The sequence below is a fragment of the Dreissena polymorpha genome, chromosome 3 (genome assembly GCF_020536995.1).
Source record: "Dreissena polymorpha isolate Duluth1 chromosome 3, UMN_Dpol_1.0, whole genome shotgun sequence".
NCBI classification, from domain to species: Eukaryota; Metazoa; Mollusca; class Bivalvia; order Myida; family Dreissenidae; genus Dreissena; species Dreissena polymorpha.
In genome coordinates, this window is record NC_068357.1 from 54,202,581 (window position 1) to 54,220,826 (window position 18,246).

The following is an 18,246-nucleotide window of genomic DNA, read 5'->3' on the forward strand; positions in this document are numbered from 1 at the left end:
TACTGTGAAACCATTATTAATCGTCAGGCATTAATTTTCATAAATTTCGTCAGTCGACCGATCAGCGAATTTAAGATCCTAACGAACAATCATGCTCTATGTTTGAACAAAAACAAACAGTAAGTTGAACAATATTTTAAAACTTTACCGTAGACATGAGGCATTAATTTCCAACAAAATCCATGCACACATTCACTGCTGTTTCGTAATCAAGATTAATCCGGTTTTGACACAAAGGGATGTTGATTACACAAGGTACTTAACTGACACGTTACACTTCTTTAAAACGCGTGTGCAGTACAGCTGTATCTAATGCGTTGACTTCGTTTATGTAGAATGGTAATGAATTAGCGCTTATTGTTTATAACTTTATTACCCATTATGTGCATTGTGTTTTTCAGGGGTGTTGCATATTAGCCATCACGCAGCGATTGCCGATGAAAGACAATAAACCAAATGAAAAGATGACGATGTGTGATCAATAGATTAAGACTAATTGGCAATTGGCTTCGTTGTTACAAACACTCGCTAACGGTTATTCGATCCCACTTGTCGCTAATCATAACAATGAACGTGTGAATGGCATACATTAAGAGGGCCCATTACTTTCCCTTGATAACAAAAGACTAGTTAATTGGCATGTGACAAACAGTCCCCAGCTCCTGCAGTGATTCTCAAGTGTGTTCCCGCATTCGTACCACGATTTTTCGCAACTGCGATTGATCGCGAATATGTTTTACACACAAATCGGATATTGACTGACGCATTTTTAAAAATTCAAAATCAGAAATCGGCGAATTTAAGTGCTGACGAAATCGTAATTTTTATAAAAATGACGAAATTTTGTGCTGTCGAAAATAAATGGTTTCACAGTATATATGAAATATATATAGTGGAGCTATCCTACTCACCCCGGCGTTAGCGTTGGCGTGCAAATGTCCCTTGACATATTGCTTTCATATTTTGCATACTTGTTAACCAACATGACCCCAACCTATAAACAAGAGCAGACAACTGTATCAAGCATTTTGACAGAATTATTGCCCCTTTTATACTTAGAATATGCATATTATTGATAATTCTATGTTAAAGTTTGAGTACTACCCCAAATATTTCCTATGTCCTTTGACATATTGCTTTTATATTTTGCATACTTCTTTACCAACATCACCCCAATCTATAAACAAGAGCAGAAAACTATATCAAGCATTTTGACAGAATAATGGCCCCTTTTATACTTAGATAATTAAACATTTTGCTTAAATTGCCATAACTTCTTTATTTATGATCAGATTTTATTAATACTTTGACAAAACAACACTTACCTGAATACCACAATGGATTCCACCCAAACAAAACCCCACGCTCCACCCAAGATTCTCTGTCCCCCCCCCCCCCCCCAATTTTTTTTTTCCTTTTTTTATTTTTGAAAGATCATCTAATAAATGACCACACCCCACATTATACCCCTCTCAACCCCCCCTACCCCCCTCCTCAACCCCCCCTACCCCCCCAATTTTTTTTTTTTTCCTTTTTTATTTTTGAAAGATCGTCTAATAAATTATTGAATATGAACAATTTCCCCATGATGGCTTACGTTATACTGTCAAGCACTCGAATAGTCGAGCGCGCTGTCCTCTGACAGCTCTTGTTACCTCACCTGAGCATAACGTGCTCATGGTGATCTTTTGTGATCGCATTTTGTCCGTTGTGTTTCGTCAATATTCTAGAGGCAATATTTATTTCCAATCTTCATTAAACTTGGTCAGAAGATTTGTCCTAATGACATCTTGGACGAGTTAAAAAATGGTTCCAGTTGGTTAAAAACATGGCCACCAGGGGGCGGGGCATTTTTCGTTATGTGGCTATAGTAAAACCTTGTTAACACTCTAGTTTAAAATTGCATATAAAAGCTATCTCCTTCTATATTTTGGATGCAATTTTCTTCACACTTTCACAGAATCATTTTCTTCACATGCTACTGCTAATATTTTCAAGGTCTCAAAGTTATGTTAATTTTTTAAGAAGTTAAAAAAGAAATATAAAAGGAAATTCTCACTGTTTACTTTTTCAAGAAAATGCTCCCTTGGCAGATATACATTGTATGTGACAGTTTGTAATTTCTGAAAATTAAAGAATGTGCATATATATGCATTAAAAGGAAATTTTTAGATTGCATTTAAATGAATTGTTCAGGAATTCTTACTTTGGGCTATCTGATAAGCAAAGTGGTTGGTACACGCGCTTCTCACCTAGGCAACCGATGTTCAAATTTTGCTCCTTGCGTTTGTGAGCACAGTTTGGTACTCAACATATTTCACTGTAAATTCAGGTGCATGAGTGAAAACTGAAGCTGAAAATGAAATGAGCCTTGTCTGGGAAAACTGGATTTAATGCAGATGCAAAAAGGGTCGTCCCTTATCATCCTTTTCAGTCCAAACAGGCTAATCAGGGACGACTTCACTGAAACTGAATTTTTGTTTAAAAGAGACATCCTATAAACAGAAAATACTATAAAAGCAGAAATTTGTTCTCTGATTAGCCTGTGTAGACTGCACAGGCTATTCTGGGATGACATTATACCAAAAAGCATTAAATCAAGTTTACCCAAAACGAGGCTCAAATAATGGAATTTTTTATCTGTGTTTCCTAGGTGTGCCTCTTATATCGACTCAATGAAGGCGTGGTTTGATATAAAAACCAGACAAGAAATAGTCAACAAGACTGTCTTCTCCAAAGTGCAAGTGAGTTACATAAATAAAGGGTGGCTTGCACTTATACTACCTTACTTTTAAATACATGTCCTAAGTACTGTTTCTTCTCAGATATTAAATTTTCTCAAAGCAATTGCGTTTTTGTGATGAGATATATTTCTTTATGCTTTAAAATGTGTAACCAAGTAAATATTTTTATGTCCCCTTTCAAGAAGAGGGGGTATATTGTTTTGCACATGTTGGTCCGTCGGTCTGTCGGTCAGTCCGTCCATCAAATGGTTTCCGGATGATAACTGAAGAATGCTTAGGCCTAGGATCATGAAACTTCATAGGTACATTGATCATGACTGGCAGGTTTCTAACGTATTCACACAATGGCTGCCACTACAACTGACAGCCCATTTGGGGGGCATGCCTGTTTTAGAAACAGGCCTTGTTTAATAACTAATATACATTCCTAATCGTGGCAAATGCAATGGATTTTGAAGTTATCTATCCCACACCCTTCCAGCGTGCAGTAGGAACGTTTGGTCTGTCTGGCCTCGACCGTCTGTTGTGCTTCATGGTCGTGAAGGAGCTGCAGACGTTCAGTCGGTCTGTAGAGAGGCATGTGTTCCGTACCAAGGACAAAACGTGGCAAAACCTGTTCGAAGAGCTGGCGAAACTCCTCGCACCTGTTGAAGGCATCATACGTGAGTATCGTTATTTGATCTGTGATCAGTCAGCATTAGGCTTTTGTCACACTTGAGCTAAAATAAATACAATGTACCGTAATTACTCTATGTTTTCGGACACGTAAAAATAATTATTTATTTTCGTGTCCGAAAACTTAGATACGAGAAATATTCACAAAATACAGGTGTCCGAAAACTTAGAGTCGAAAATTGAAGTGTCCGAAAATAGCGTCAATTGTATCAACGACAACCGGTAATAGCATGCGCTTGTAAAATACCATGCCGCAAAGTATAAATTACAGTTATATATGTTTGCACTGCATTTTAAATTATCTTAAATGCTTTGTTTATGTGACAGAAAGTTACTACAAGGTTGTACTTTGACCAACGTGTTCAAAGATGAGCATGTGATGTACCGATACACGCTAGTGTTAACCTGTAATTAACGCGATACAAAAGCAAACTATGAATTCTTTGTTTGTTCATTTCCGATATTTGTTGTCTAACACCTTCCATTGTTCGTGAAACTTGCAATAGGGTGCATCCCACTTCGAAGCGTTTAGTATTTGTCACAGTTATATTACTGAGATGGGGTTGTACCATTGCAGTAGATAATGGAACTGTAAATTGGCACTACCCCTGGCAATTGTCATAAAGCTTATGCTATCGGGCGAAACCATTGTTTAATACCGGTTTACAAGGTTATTTACCCAATAACGCATACCGTATTTTACCATGTATAGCGCGCTACCATGTATAACGCGCATGCGATTTTTTAAAGCCAAAATGGAGAAAAAAAAGAATTCAAGACCAAAAACCTGAAAATTTGGCCGAAAATGGCCGCCATTCTTATATTGCGCAATCATTTAATCTGAGTTTTTCGGGCGCTTAATTTTTTGTTTTAAAGTAGGGAGCGTTTATACGATCAGGAGCATGGGTTGCAAAGCACTATATTTTCGACAATTTTTAAGATTATTCTCTCGAGAACACCGTTATGTCCTTATTTCCGCTGCGCATGTTTGCGTTAAATTCGAACCACTATTACCTATTCCTCACATTTGAACAGTGTAACATTTTCATTACCTGCCGCTCACAACATCGTATGACATCTTCTTCTGCAGACCCGCAACATCTCAATGTCCAATTTTACGCAAATCGTCCGTGGATCCCATTTTATTTTTCATCGACTTAAATATTTCCCCATTAAGAGATGCTCCCCAATAAATCCAGTTTGACCCGGTATTTCGCGCCTTCACTGCGTCTAGTTGATAAGTATTTATAGTAAGACAAACAATACACCCGAACGCTCAATTCCATACAGTTGGCGTTATCCGCGTAAAGCCATTTGACAAATATCATTTGCTTGTCTCTATTGAAAGAAAATAAAACGAGTCTATATCTCTATTGTTGGTTTGTAACCTACGTAGTATACTCGCACAGTAGCATATTTATGCAGAGATCGGAAAATCATTGATAAATGTATTCGTCGTTTCAATGCTTAGGGCCTAGTAATTTCGGCAAATCGGAACTCAACTTACGTAAAACACTTGCTCAATTAACCGTTGAACTCCACCTCCGTTCTTTGCAAAAGGTTCGAAGGCGGAGCTTTGCACGTGCTATTATTTAATTGGACGATTGCCATTGAGGAACAAACACACGATTGGTTCGGCATGTTGATTGCTAGACAAAGGAAGCCAATTTTGTCGGCGAGAAACTTGTCGCTTTATTGCTTCAGACAGGAAGCGGCTTTCCTTTGATGACGTCAAACTGTCAATTCACATGGAGTGCAAATTTTCGGAAATGCTAACATTAAACTTTGGATTAAATTATCAAAATAAAGCAAAAGCGAAGTTGAGAAATACTTATTGAAATAATTAGCCTTAGTTCAAATAAGACGTTTTGCGTTGTAAATCAACGAGTTTTCATGACAACGAAAACTTTAACAAACAATACCGCGGCGCACAGGGATCGATATACCTCGATTTTTTTTAATGAACAATCAATGAAGAAGTGTGAAAACACCAACAAAGACATTTTTTTTTTCATCTTTTAATTTTTGTCAAAACAATTACTACCCCGTTCATTCCTAACCTTTCCCGCTATTTGTTGTTTCGACAACGGCCCCTTTAGTCTATAACATTATAGGGTGTAGTTTTTTTGCAATAACAAAAATGGCGGCAATTGTGAAGATTTACGATTACGAAATGGATTTTTTGCAATTTAGCAACCAGGAAAGCGTTGTGTCAATGTATTACGCGCACTGAATTTTTATTTTGAAATTTGAAGGTAAAAAACTGCGCGCTATGCATGGTAAAATACGGTATGTAATGGTCCGTTGCCCTCAGGCATGCACCTGCCATGTTTTATGATGTTAATCTGGTTGTAAAACCCCATGATCGAAGGGTCATTAGATATCGAAAACAGGACCGAAATTTGTTAAAAAAGCGCTGTAAAATATACTGTCCGAAAACTTAGAGACATTAATTATGGACGAAAACTCGTGTGTCCGAAAATTAAGAGTCACGAAAAATAATTATTTTTGCTTAAAAAGGGGTTGTCCAAAACTTAGAGTGTCCGAAAATATAGAGTAATTACGGTAGGTTTAAACTTAAATGATACAAAAACAAAAAAAATATTCTGATTTTTTTCAAAATAAGTTTATTCAATTAATTGGTTATTTTAAGATATTGGAATTAGAAATAGAAGGAGGTAGAAACAACAAGTAATACTTCATGTTGTTTTTATGCCCCCGGTAGGGTGGCATATAGCAGTTGAACTGTCCGTCAGTCAGTATGTCAGTCTGTCCGTCCGTCCGAAAAACTTTAACATTCGCCATAACTGTTTATGCCCCCCTTCGAAGAAGATAGGGTATATTGCTTTGCACATGTCGGTCGGTCGGTCTGTCGGTCGGTCCGTCCACCAGGTGGTTTCTGGATGATAACTCAAGAACGCTTGGGCCTAGGATTATGAAACTTCATAGGTACATTGATCATGACTAGCAGATGACCCCTATTGATTTTGAGGTCACTAGGTTGAAGGTCAAGGTCACGGTGACCCGAAATAGTAAAATGGTTTTTGGATGATAACTCAAGAACGCATACGCGGCCAACAGGGCGAACTCTGAACAAAATAACTGAAGCAACTGGTCTGTAATCCTAAATCTATAATTATCAGTCCAATGAAACATCATCATTTGAGTAAAATAAAGTGGATCAGTAAAAATATTATCAGAATATGAGATTTTTTTTTGTATATTTTGTATATTAAATATTGTGTAAATGTTTAATTTTGTTGATTAATATAAATATAAGCAGGACAGGGGAGGTAATACACTATTATATCTTTCTTATATACAGGGGAAACAAATGCAATAAGTTTAAATTTCATGTTTAATAAATAGAGGATCTTTGGTCATGTCAGTGTGAGATCATTTGTTATTTTTTATGATCACATTTTATTATTACTTTGACAAAACAACACTTACCTGAATACCACAATGGATTCCACCCAAACAATACCCCACGCCCCTACCAGAATCCCTTCCCCCCCAACCTCGACCCCCCCCCCCCACCCCAATTTTTTTTTAGCTCCACTGGCCAAAGGCCAGCGGGGCTTATGTCATGGTCCTGTGTCCGTCGTGTGTGCGTGCGTGCGTCCGTGCGTGCGTTAACTTTTTCTTAAAACATCTTCTTCTCCTAAATTACTGGTCCAATTCTGATGAAATTTCTCAGGAATGTTCCTGTGGTGAACCTCTTTCAAATTTGTTCAAATGATGCCCCTGGGGTCAAATTTGACTTTGCCCCTGGGGGTCAAAAAATTGAAAATTTGCTTATATAAGGCCTACTTTGTGCAAACTTTAAAAATCTTCTTGTCCATAACCATTGGGCCTAGGGCTATCAAATTTGCTATGTAGTGACATCTTATAGTTTTCTACCAAGTTTGTTTAAACTATGCCCCTGGGGTCATATTTGAACCTGCCCCGAGGGGTTAAAAAATTGAAAATTTGCTTTTATAAGGCCTATTTTGTGCAAACTTTAAAAATCTTTTTAACCATAACCATTGGGCTTAGGTCTACCAAATTTGCTATGTAGTGACATCTTATAGTCTTATACCAAGTTTGTTCAAATTATGCCCCTGGGGTCACATTTGACCCTGCCCCGGGGGTCAAAAAATTGAACATTTGCTTATATAAGGCCTATTTTGTGAAAACTTCAAAAATCTTCTTGTCCATAACCATTGGGCCAAGGGCTACCAAATTTGGTATGTAGTGACATCTTATTGTCCTCTACCAAGTTTGTTCAAATTAAGCCCCTGGGATCAAATTTGACCCTACCCCGGGGGGGTCAAAAAATTGAAAATTTGCTTATATAAGGCCTATTTTGTGAAAACTTTAAAAATCTTCTTGTCCATAACCATTAGGCCTAGGGCTACCAAATTTTGTATGTAGTGACATCTAATAGTCCTCTACCAAATTTGTTCAAATTATGCCCCTGGGGTCAAATTTGACCCCGCCCTGGGGGGGTCAAAAAATCGAAAATTTGCTTATATAAGTCCTATTTTGTGCAAACTTTAAAAATCTTCTAGTCCATAACCGTATGGCATAGGGCTACCAAATTTGGTATGTAATGACATCTTATAGTCCTCTACCAAGTTTGTTCAAATTAAGCCCCTGGGATCAAATTTGACCGTTCCCCAGGGGTCACAAAATTGAACATATGCTTATATTGGGCCCATTTTGTGCAAACTATAAAAAATTTTGTCCACAACCATTGGGCCTATTTCTATCAAATTCGGTAGGTAGTGACATCTAATAGTTCTCTACTTTGTTTTTTCAAATTATGCCCCTGGGAACAAATTTGACCTTGCCCCAGGGGTCACAAAAATGAACATATGCTTAAATAAGGCCTATTTTGTGCAAACTTCAAACATCTTGTTCTTAATTATAGAGCCTAGTGCTACTAAATTTGGTATGTTGTGATATCTAATAGTTCTCTACCAAATTTGTTCAAATTATTCCCCAGGGCTCAAATTTGACCCTGTCCCGGGAGGTCACAAAACTGAACATATGACGTTTACCAGGGGAGATTACTGCGGCCGTGTGGCTGTGACCAACAACAACAACAACATCTTGTAAACATGAGATAAAACCCTGTCATTTAGTGTCATTTTAGATCAGATGGTGACTGCTTACAAAGGAATTGAAGTAAGAACACGTGTTCTGAATGTTTTTCTTATAAACTGAAAAAAGTCGGGATTTATTTAAATATGTCGAAAGTGACCATATATCCGGATAAAAAAATTTCGGATGTCATGTTTATTTAATGTCTTTTTTGTAGTGTTTAAACCAGTTTAATAATATCTTATTGATTTTAAAACACAACTTCCATGAACATAATTATTTCCATAAAAGTCAATATATGATTCTGCATTGTAAACTCAAACTTTGTATCCAAGAGAAGGTGTTGGAATTAATGAAGTGCAATGTTCTTAACTGTCTATATGCTGCTTTTTAATAACTAATGATTCATTGTTCCATTTGTGAATTGTGACTCATGAATTGTGGAGATTTGATTGTCAATTGCTCAATGATCTATATAAATTTCTGATCATTTTATAATTTTCTTAATATAAGTTATGAATTGATCTTAGAAGTCATATTTATTTTATGCTTTCCGGTGGTTTATAGAGAAATATCAGTGAAATAAAAGTGGTATTTCACTGTTTCAAACAGTGAAACATAACAGTGAAAAATATCGTTATTTTTCACTGTTTCAGTTAGATACTGGAACTACTTCCCCAATAACCCCATGGTGAGCCTCAATTGCAATTTTCATTCAAGGGAGACTAGTCTACTTGAACCTGAAACACACATTTACCTCCCTTAAACATAATTATTTCGTCTGCTGCTTAACTCTTTAACAACAATGGATGAATTGGAAAACAATGAAATAAATCTTCTTTTCTCAAATATCTTTGACTTTGATGACTTTTTTAATGAAATGAATGAACAAGATGATGACAGCGCTTCAAAATCACAAGAAATAACATCAGCAGCACCAACAGCAGGAGCAGCAACATCAGCCCCACATCCACTGGTAACAGCATCAACACAGGAAGAAAAAGAACAAAACCCAACATCAACACCAACAAGGAATTTCAGATCTGTAAGTGTGGATAGCTTTCTGCTTGAAAACGAAAATTTAAATACAAAAAAGAAAACCGACAATGACATCAGACTTTTCAAAACTTTCCTAAAAAGTCACAAAAATGAGGCAAGAAATATTGAAAATATACCTCCTCATGAATTGAACCCTCTGGTCTGCGAGTTTTTGTTGGGTGTGACTAAAAAAGATGGATCAGAGTATGAACCCACATCTTTGAGGGCATTTTTAAGCTCAATCGACAGGCATTTAAGGCACATGAACTACAAGCACTCTTTGATAAATGACCCTGAATTTGCCAAAGTGAGGGAAGTATTAAAAAGTAAACAAAAAGCTCTGAAAAAAGAAGGTTATGGAAATAAACCGCATCAAGCCCAGGCATTAACAAATGAACATATTGAAGCTATGTACGCAGCTAAAACTCTGGGAGAATCAAGCCCAAGAGCTCTATTACACTCACTGTGGCTTATATGTACAACCCATTTTGGGATGAGAACCGGCAAGGAAATTCACACCCTATGCTGGGGTGATGTCAGCCTTGGAATCGATTTTGAAACTGGTGAAGAATTCATCACCTTCGACACTGAGCGTCAGACAAAAACCCGTACTGGTGAAAATCCTAGGGATATAAGGTGATTTTCCTACTTTAATATATTTGTACACAAATCTGAATTGATAATTTTTTATTTATATAAAAACTGGTACTGTTTATAAAATATTTAAATGGAATTTTTCTTTAGTAAAAATAATACAAACATGGAGGATATGTGTTGGTTAAGGTAGAATATCGATTTTATTTCACGATTGATCATAGAAATTATTATTTTTACGAGTGGCGAAGCCACAATTGAAAATATATATTTTCTATTATCACAAGTGAATTTATAGACCTTTTTTTACAATATAATTCTTATTTGTATTATTAATATACAGTAGACTTCACTTTTGTTGGAATAGTATTTAATTTAAACAAAACATTTAATGCAACACACATTTTAACTATTCATAGGAAAGTCAAGCCACGGGCATATGCAGTTCCCGAACAACCTGACAGAGATCCGGTGCATCTCTACAAGCTATATGCCGACAAACGCCCTGTTGACATGATGACAGAAGACAGCCCCTTCTTCTTAACTCCTGGCAACAAGACACAGCAATGCTGGTTCAGGAAGTCTGCCATGGGAATAAACAAGCTATACAGCATAATGACCGAGATGAAAACAGATGCTGGTATTCAAGAGCCAAGAATCACCCCATACAGGTCAAAACCCCATATTATATACACTACTTTCATAACAAGACTAAAATATATAATAAAAATCACTTACCTCCCATTTATTAAGTAGGTGTTGTTTGTCCAATTTACATGCTACAACACTCAAAATTTTAATTCATAAAATCTCCTGTACTCGACTAGTACTATTCCTCTACTTTCCGGTTCCATTACATCCAGTACTTGACAGACCACCATGTATTTATTGAAGTGTTTCAAGAGCACACAAAACAATTACAACTTATATCTTATGTAATATGTCATGTGTACCGTTGAATATCGATTTTATTTTTACCATAGAAATAAACTTTTTTCAGTGCAAGAAAGCACTTGATTCAGAAGCTGAATGACGAGAATGTTCCTGCTCATCAAATAATACAGATTTCAGGGCACAGAAATATTAACAGCTTAAATAATTACAGCAGTTTGAACAAGGAACAGTCAAAAAATATTTCAAAAATACTTTCTCATTCAAACCAGTCAGTTGAAAAGCACAACCGCACAGCCACTGCCACTGCGTCAGCCACACCTGCATCAAGTGATTTTCCGATGGCCCGAGGATTTTTTGTCAACTCACATTTCCAGGGCAATGTAACATTTAATTTTCACAACTCTGAATCTTACATGGGCCTTTCCCAGACACAGAACGTAGTCAATCACCAGAGGCAATCTCCATCCCGTACACCGGCGGTAACCGCAGATTCCCCTGTACAGCGACACTACAAGCGAATCCGTCTTATTGCAGAGAGTGACAGTGATTGATATCGAAACCATTTAGCACAAAAACACTGTTGAAATATGTTTGCGTTCCTAGTTTAATCCAGTTATGTGTTATTAATCCAGCAAGTCGTAAAAGTGTTGTTCAACATGGCGAGCACTTTCGTAACTTTGAGATCAGTTGAATACACAAATTACTACGCCAGTATATGCAACACTATTAATTTCATAATAATTTAAATTAAACTATTGTTTGTAATAATATTGAATGTATAAAGTATGAAAAAGATATATGTTGAATAAAACATTGATTTTAATAGTAATACACTTTTTACAGATGTGAACTATTTTCTTGTGTAGTAAGTTCTTTGTGCGTTCTAAAAATTGAGGCACCCCACGGGGAAACTTAATGAGGCAAATTCGGAAAATTAACAAAACTACAAAAATAAGCATAAAATAAAAAGAAAATTTGTTGGTTTCGGTAGCATATCGAATTTAATTCACTCGTGATCATAGAAAAAAATATTTTCACTCGTGGCTACGCCACTCGTGAAAATATAAATTTCTATGATCACTCGTGAATTAAATTCGATATGCTACCGAAACCAACAAATATCCTCTATGTATTACTTAATTAAATACATTTATAAATATAAGAAATAATCTTTAGGTTATCATAATATTCTCAGGCCTGTTGGTCTAAGGGATGTGTGGGTTGTTAGTTATATGTATGCCCCTCTTCGAAGAAGAGGGTGTTTATTGTTTTGCACATGTCGGTCCGTGCGTCATGCGTATGTCCGTCCACCAGATGGTTTCTGGATGATAACTCAAGAACGCTTAGGCCTAGGATCATGACACTTCAAAGGTACATTGATCATGACTCGCAGATGACCCCTGCTGATTTTGAAGTCACTAGGTCAAAGGTCAAGGTCACGGTGACCCGAAATAGTAAAATGTTTTCCGGATGATAACTCAAGAACGCTTATGCCTATGATCATGAAACTTGATAGGTACATTAATCATGACTCGCAGATGAACCCTATTGATTTTCAGGTCACTAGGTCAAAGGTCAAGGTCACGGTGACCGGAAATAGTAAAATGGTTTCCGGATGATAACTCAAGAACGCTTTATGCCTAGGATCATGAAACTTCATAGTTGCATTGATCATGATTCGCAGATGACCCCTATTGATTCTCAGGTGAAAGGTCAAGGTCACTGTGACCCGAAATAGTAAAATGTTTTCTGGATGATAACTCAAGAACGCTTATTCCTAGGATCATGAAACTTCATAGGTACATGGATCATGACTCGCAGATTACCCCTATTGATTTTCAGGTCACTAGGTCAAAGGTCACGGTGACTCAACTTAGAAAAATGGTTTCCGGATTATAACTCAAGAACACTTACGCCTAGGATCATGAAACTTCATAGGTACATTTATCATGACTCGCAGATGACCCCTATTGACTTTCAGGTCACTAGGTCAAAGGTCAAGGTCACGGTGACTTCACACAAAAAATGGTTTCCGGATGATAACTAAAGAAAGCTTACGCCTAGGATCATGAAACTTCATAGGTACATTAATCATGACTCACAGATGGACCCCTATTGATTTTCAGGTCACTAGGTCAAAGGTCAAGGTCACAGTGCCAAAAAACGTATTCACTCCATGGCTGCCACTACAACTGACAGCCCATATGGGGGGGCATGCATGTTTTACAAACAGCCCTTGTTTGAGATGATTCTTTACAAAGAAAGATGCTACTATTGTATTTGTTATAAATGTGTGAAAGGCTCTAAGAAGGATCCAGAGATTATTAACCCTTTACCAAACACCAACAGGATTTTACGGGTTTATAGCTGACGACTTTATAAAAAATTATGATAAAATGAGAAATTGCTCAAGATGAGCAATTTCTCCTTTTATAACAATTATTTCTACCCTACCTGATTATTTCCTTAATAGTCCATTACAATTTAATTGTCGTCTGCAACCTTTTTCAAATTGGGAAAGTCCAAAATGTGTCGTTTGGTAAAGGGTTAAGGCATTTTGATTCCTACGGGTCTTGTGAATCTGTTTCAAATCAAATGCGTATATTTGATCTTCAGCATCTAAAAATATGTGAAATAGAAAGAACGACAATATCTTTTGGAGAGATAAATGTACCTACGTTATGAGCAATGGGACTGTGCTTCAAAAAAACAATTCCCGGGCTTTTTAGTCTGTTTAGTTAACACGGTAGTAACTTTTTCCATATATAAAAATGCTCACCCTTCCAACTTTAAGTGCCCAATGGGACGAGGGATAGACAGAGAAAGTCACATGCTTGAGTACATTTCAACCCATGCAAATTGCGCGTTTTTTTCGCATAAAAAAACAGTGGAGCGATACAGGGCCATCATGGCCCTCTTGTTTTAAACATCATCTAATAAATTACCACACCCCACATTATACCCCCCTCTCACCCCCCATCCCCCTACCCCCACCCACCCCCCCAATTTTTTTTTTTTTTAAACATCTAATAAATTACCACACCCCACATTATACCTCCCTCTCACTCCCCCTACCCCCACCCCCCCTCCAAAAAAAATAAAAATAAAATAAAAATATTTTAAACATCTATTAAATTACCACACCCCACATTATACCCCTCTCCCCCCCCCACCCCCCTACCCCCCCACCTCCCCAATATTATTATTTTTTAAACATCTAATAAATTACAACACCCCACATTATACCCCACTCTCACCCCCCACCCCCCATTTTTTTTTAAACATCTTATAAATTACCATACCCACATTATACCCCCCTCTCACTCCCCCCTACCCCCCTCACCCCCCCCCTCATTTTTTTTTTAAACATCTCATAAATAACCCCACCACACAGTATACCCCCCTCTCACCCCCACCCCCCTGACAGCTCTTGTTAGGTCACAAGGTCAAAGGTCAAGGTCACAGTGACTCGAAATAGTAAAATGGTTTCCGGATGATAACTCAAGAATGCTTACGCCTAGGATCATGAAACTTCATAGGTACCTTGATCATGACTGGCAGATGACCCCTATTGATTTTCAGGTCACTAGGTCAAAGGTCAAGGTTACAGTTACTCAAAATAGTACAATGGTTTCCGGATGATAACTTACATTAGGTCAACTGTCAAGGTCACAGTGACAAAAAACGTATTCACACAATGGCTGCCACTACAACTGACAGCCCATATGGGGGGCATGCATGTTTTACAAACAGCCCTTGTTCAATATTAAAGATAGCACCTTGATATTGGCATGCATGTGTATCTCATGGAGCTGCACATTTTGAGTGGTAAAATTTCAAGGTTTACATCATCCTTCAAGGTCTAAGGTCGAAAAAACAAAGTCAAGGGAAGTAATAAGCTTTAAATGGACATAGTAATCTGACCTGCCCATGTATATATTTTTGTTAAATAAATCAAAGCGGCGCAGTAGGAGGCATTGTGTTTCTGACAAACATATTGTGGTAAAAGGTCAAGGTCATCCTTTACGGTCTACAGTAAAAAATACAGATTTAAGGGAAGTAATAAGCTTTAAAAAGGGAGAAAATTATTCAGTATTGAACATAGCCACTTTATATATTTGGTATGCATGTGTATCTCATGGAGCGGCACATTTTGAGTGTTGAATCTACAGTCACGGTAGTGGCTTTTAATTATTTGCTACTAAAAATAGAGATTTGTTACAGACAATTATTTTCAAGGGAAGTAATTTATATAATTATAAATCTCATATTATATATTTCCTTACCAAGAATTGAAGTTCTTTTCACAGTTACTGTACAGATTTATTATTTTGATTATTTAAAACCCAAAGGATTGATTTTTAAAAGTTTTTTTTTTAAATGATATAATTATAATTTTTTAAAGTTTTTTTTTTAAATGATATAATTATAATTTGTTTGATGTTCATTACATACCTGTGGACTTCTGTCCATAGATACATGATCAAAAAATGATGAAAAAGAAAAAACTCTGGCTATGATCTCTTTGATAAACCACAGGCCTTGGTTGTCAGTAATGTCTGACATGGTCAGACCCCCCCCCACCACCCAACCCCGGTAGGATTGGACAAAATTCAAGGGAAGTAATAACCTTTAAAGGGAGATGATTTCTATAACTGCCAAATGATAAATAGAAATTTTATTTCAATGCGGCGCAGTAGGGGGCATTGTGTTTCTAACAAATACATCTCTTGTTGTGTCTGTTTTTCTTAGCTGCACCCCTGAAACTGTACAGTGTGTATGTCACAAAGACAGCCAAACTCTGGCCGGGATACTTTGATACCATGCTGAAGGTACATTATCTGTTTGATACCATGCTGAAGGTACATGATCTGTTTGATACCATGCTGAAGGTACATGATCTGTTTGATACCATGCTGAAGGTACATGATCTGTTTGATACCATGCTGAAGGTACATGATCTGTTTGATACCATGCTGAAGGTACATGATCTGTTTGATCTGTTTGACTTGATCAAAAACTTTTCTTAAAATGCTACTGCAAAATTTTGTTTGCATAAATATGCATCCAATTTCAACAAGTACTGCGAAACTGGTGCCCTTTAATTTCCTTAAGGTGACCTTTATAGCCTGTTCATTGCAACAGTTGTTGTCTGATATATACCGAACTGCATGAAATCAAATGATGAATAAAATAACAGCAGGATTTATTGGGTAACTGCTACAGTATAACATTCCTGGGATGGGCATTTTTTTAAATATATTTATGCTAAGCAAGTCTAACAGTTTTTCCTCATCTTCACATGTCCGGGTTATGTTGTTGTTGGCATACTATCTCAATAATCAACCAAATCCAGTTATCGTCATTGAGTTGACATTGAATTATCAGACATATGCTGTTGTAGTTTTTATTAAGCCTCATTCACAAACATGTCATCAAACTTGATAAATGATAAAATCTGGTATTTTATTTCAGCCTTTATCAATATCAACCAAATTGTACGAGGTAGAGTAATGGCCCGTAAATTACATAACTGGACATTTTATTAGGACGCTGTTTAAGTAAATCAATCCTATTCTGATCTTTTTTCCCCAGCTAGACATTTTAAAGATAGCTTCAACCCTTTCCCCCATAAGAAGCAAAGTGAAAATCGCTTTTGCAACCAGCATAAAACCAGAAAAGCCTGCGAGTTACTCGCAGTCTGTTCAGGTTTTATGCTGTTTGCTGCTCATCAGAAATTTAGGGTTCGAAAAAAAGCCTTTATAACTTTAATTTAGTAAGAAAGTTATTTAATTAAATGTAACTTTCTATAGGACTACAAATCAGTCAAAATATGTATCTATGTGGTAAAGGGTTTAATCAGAGGAAGTGGGTTAAGTTGAACACCAAATCTCTTGTCCAGAGATAGGTTTCATCATGCAATCTGGATAATTGAAAGCTGATCTATCAGTGGCAATAGGAGATTTAAAAGAGTTTTTCAAAGACTAAAAACTTAAGAGATTCCCTGGTTGTCATATTTTCCAAGGTTGGCCAGATGCAGTTGCTAAGGAAACAGATTGCTCATGAACTGAACACGTTGTGCAAGTTTGACTCCAACAATCTGGCGTGTGCCTTACAGACCATGAACACGTAAGCTGTTTGTAAATGTTGGTTCCTTGGCATATAACTATATTATCATTTCCTAGTAGTGATATTTTATCTTAGCAACATTTAAAATACTGACATTGTCTGTTATATATCTGACAATGTCTATTATATGTATTGTGTAACTTGAGCCTTTCCCACTTAGAAGCAAAGTGAAAATGGCTATGTGCAAACCGCATAAAACCAGAACAGCCTGCCAGTAACTCGCAGTCTGTTCAGGTTTATTATGTTTGCTGCTCATCAGTATCTAAGGATTGGAAATGAAGCCTTAAAAACTTGAATCTGATAAGAAAGGCCCTTAATTAAATTTAATTTTTGGAGGGACCACAAATGCTTCAAAATACATATCTACGCGGTTAAGGGTTAAAGGTTAAATTGTACTGTGATTTTTAAGTGTCCAGCATAAGTTTTTTTATCATTCTTACCTAAATATGTAAGATTTGTATATAAATATGTAAGATTTGTATAAACAAGAACTATTTCTAAAGTCAGTATTCATTAAGTTCATATAATTTCATGTTGGAATATAAAGTGTATAATTTTATATTCACTAGCTCAGTATTCTAACTATGAACCTCGCTCTGTGAAAAGGTGAAAAGTAGGTTTAATGCATGTGCATAAAGTGTTGTCCCAGATTAGCTTGTGCAGTCTGCACAGGCTACCATAATCAGGGACAACACTTTCCGCTTAAACTGGATTTTTCCAAGAAGATACTTTCTTTAAACTAGAAATGGCGCGGCAGAGGCCGACGCGTATCCCCACGCCGAATGTTTGACCTAGGTGTGCCCCAGGGTTGGTAATGGGGCCATGCATAGCTGAGATTGACCGTATTGTCATAAGAGAAGTTCATCATCAATTAGAAGTGAATTGGTGTAGAAATGAAGAAGTTATAGTAAAAGGCAATTTTGGGTGGGTGTGACATATGTGGGCAGGGCGCCCCAGGGTTGGTAATTGTGCCATGCATAGTTGAGATTGACCGTATTGTCATAAGAGAAGTTCAGTATCAATTTGAAGTGAATCGGTGTAGAAATGAAGAAATTATAGTAAAAGGCAATTTTGGGCGGGTGTG

The 18,246-nt window shown here is 36.8% G+C and overlaps 2 protein-coding genes across 4 annotated transcripts in view; both read left to right on the top strand.

The window, feature by feature from the left end:
* LOC127874198 (WASH complex subunit 5-like) overlaps positions 1 to 18,246 on the top strand; it is an 82,051-nt gene that overhangs the window by 46,735 nt on the left and 17,070 nt on the right. For all 3 annotated transcript variants that reach the window (XM_052418408.1, XM_052418407.1, XM_052418409.1), the window contains 4 exons: positions 2,654 to 2,744; positions 3,226 to 3,406; positions 15,786 to 15,865; positions 17,059 to 17,162. In XM_052418408.1, the coding sequence (XP_052274368.1) occupies positions 2,654 to 2,744; positions 3,226 to 3,406; positions 15,786 to 15,865; positions 17,059 to 17,162 (456 nt within the window). The remainder of the gene's footprint in view (positions 1 to 2,653; positions 2,745 to 3,225; positions 3,407 to 15,785; positions 15,866 to 17,058; positions 17,163 to 18,246) is intronic.
* Positions 9,049 to 11,862, top strand: LOC127874208 (uncharacterized protein KIAA1958-like). Its single transcript, XM_052418438.1, has 2 exons — positions 9,049 to 10,181; positions 10,559 to 11,862. Exons 1-2 carry the CDS (start codon positions 9,313 to 9,315, stop codon positions 10,893 to 10,895), a joined length of 1,206 nt encoding a protein of 401 aa, XP_052274398.1. The 5' UTR covers positions 9,049 to 9,312; the 3' UTR covers positions 10,896 to 11,862.

Bases quoted from the DNA above. Each gene is read 5' to 3' on its own strand.
- LOC127874208 (XM_052418438.1), top strand. From the start codon at position 9,313: ATGGATGAATTGGAAAACAATGAAATAAATCTTCTTTTCTCAAATATC. The intron at 10,182-10,558 runs GTGATTTTCCTA...AACTATTCATAG, and splicing joins GAAAATCCTAGGGATATAAG to GAAAGTCAAGCCACGGGCAT.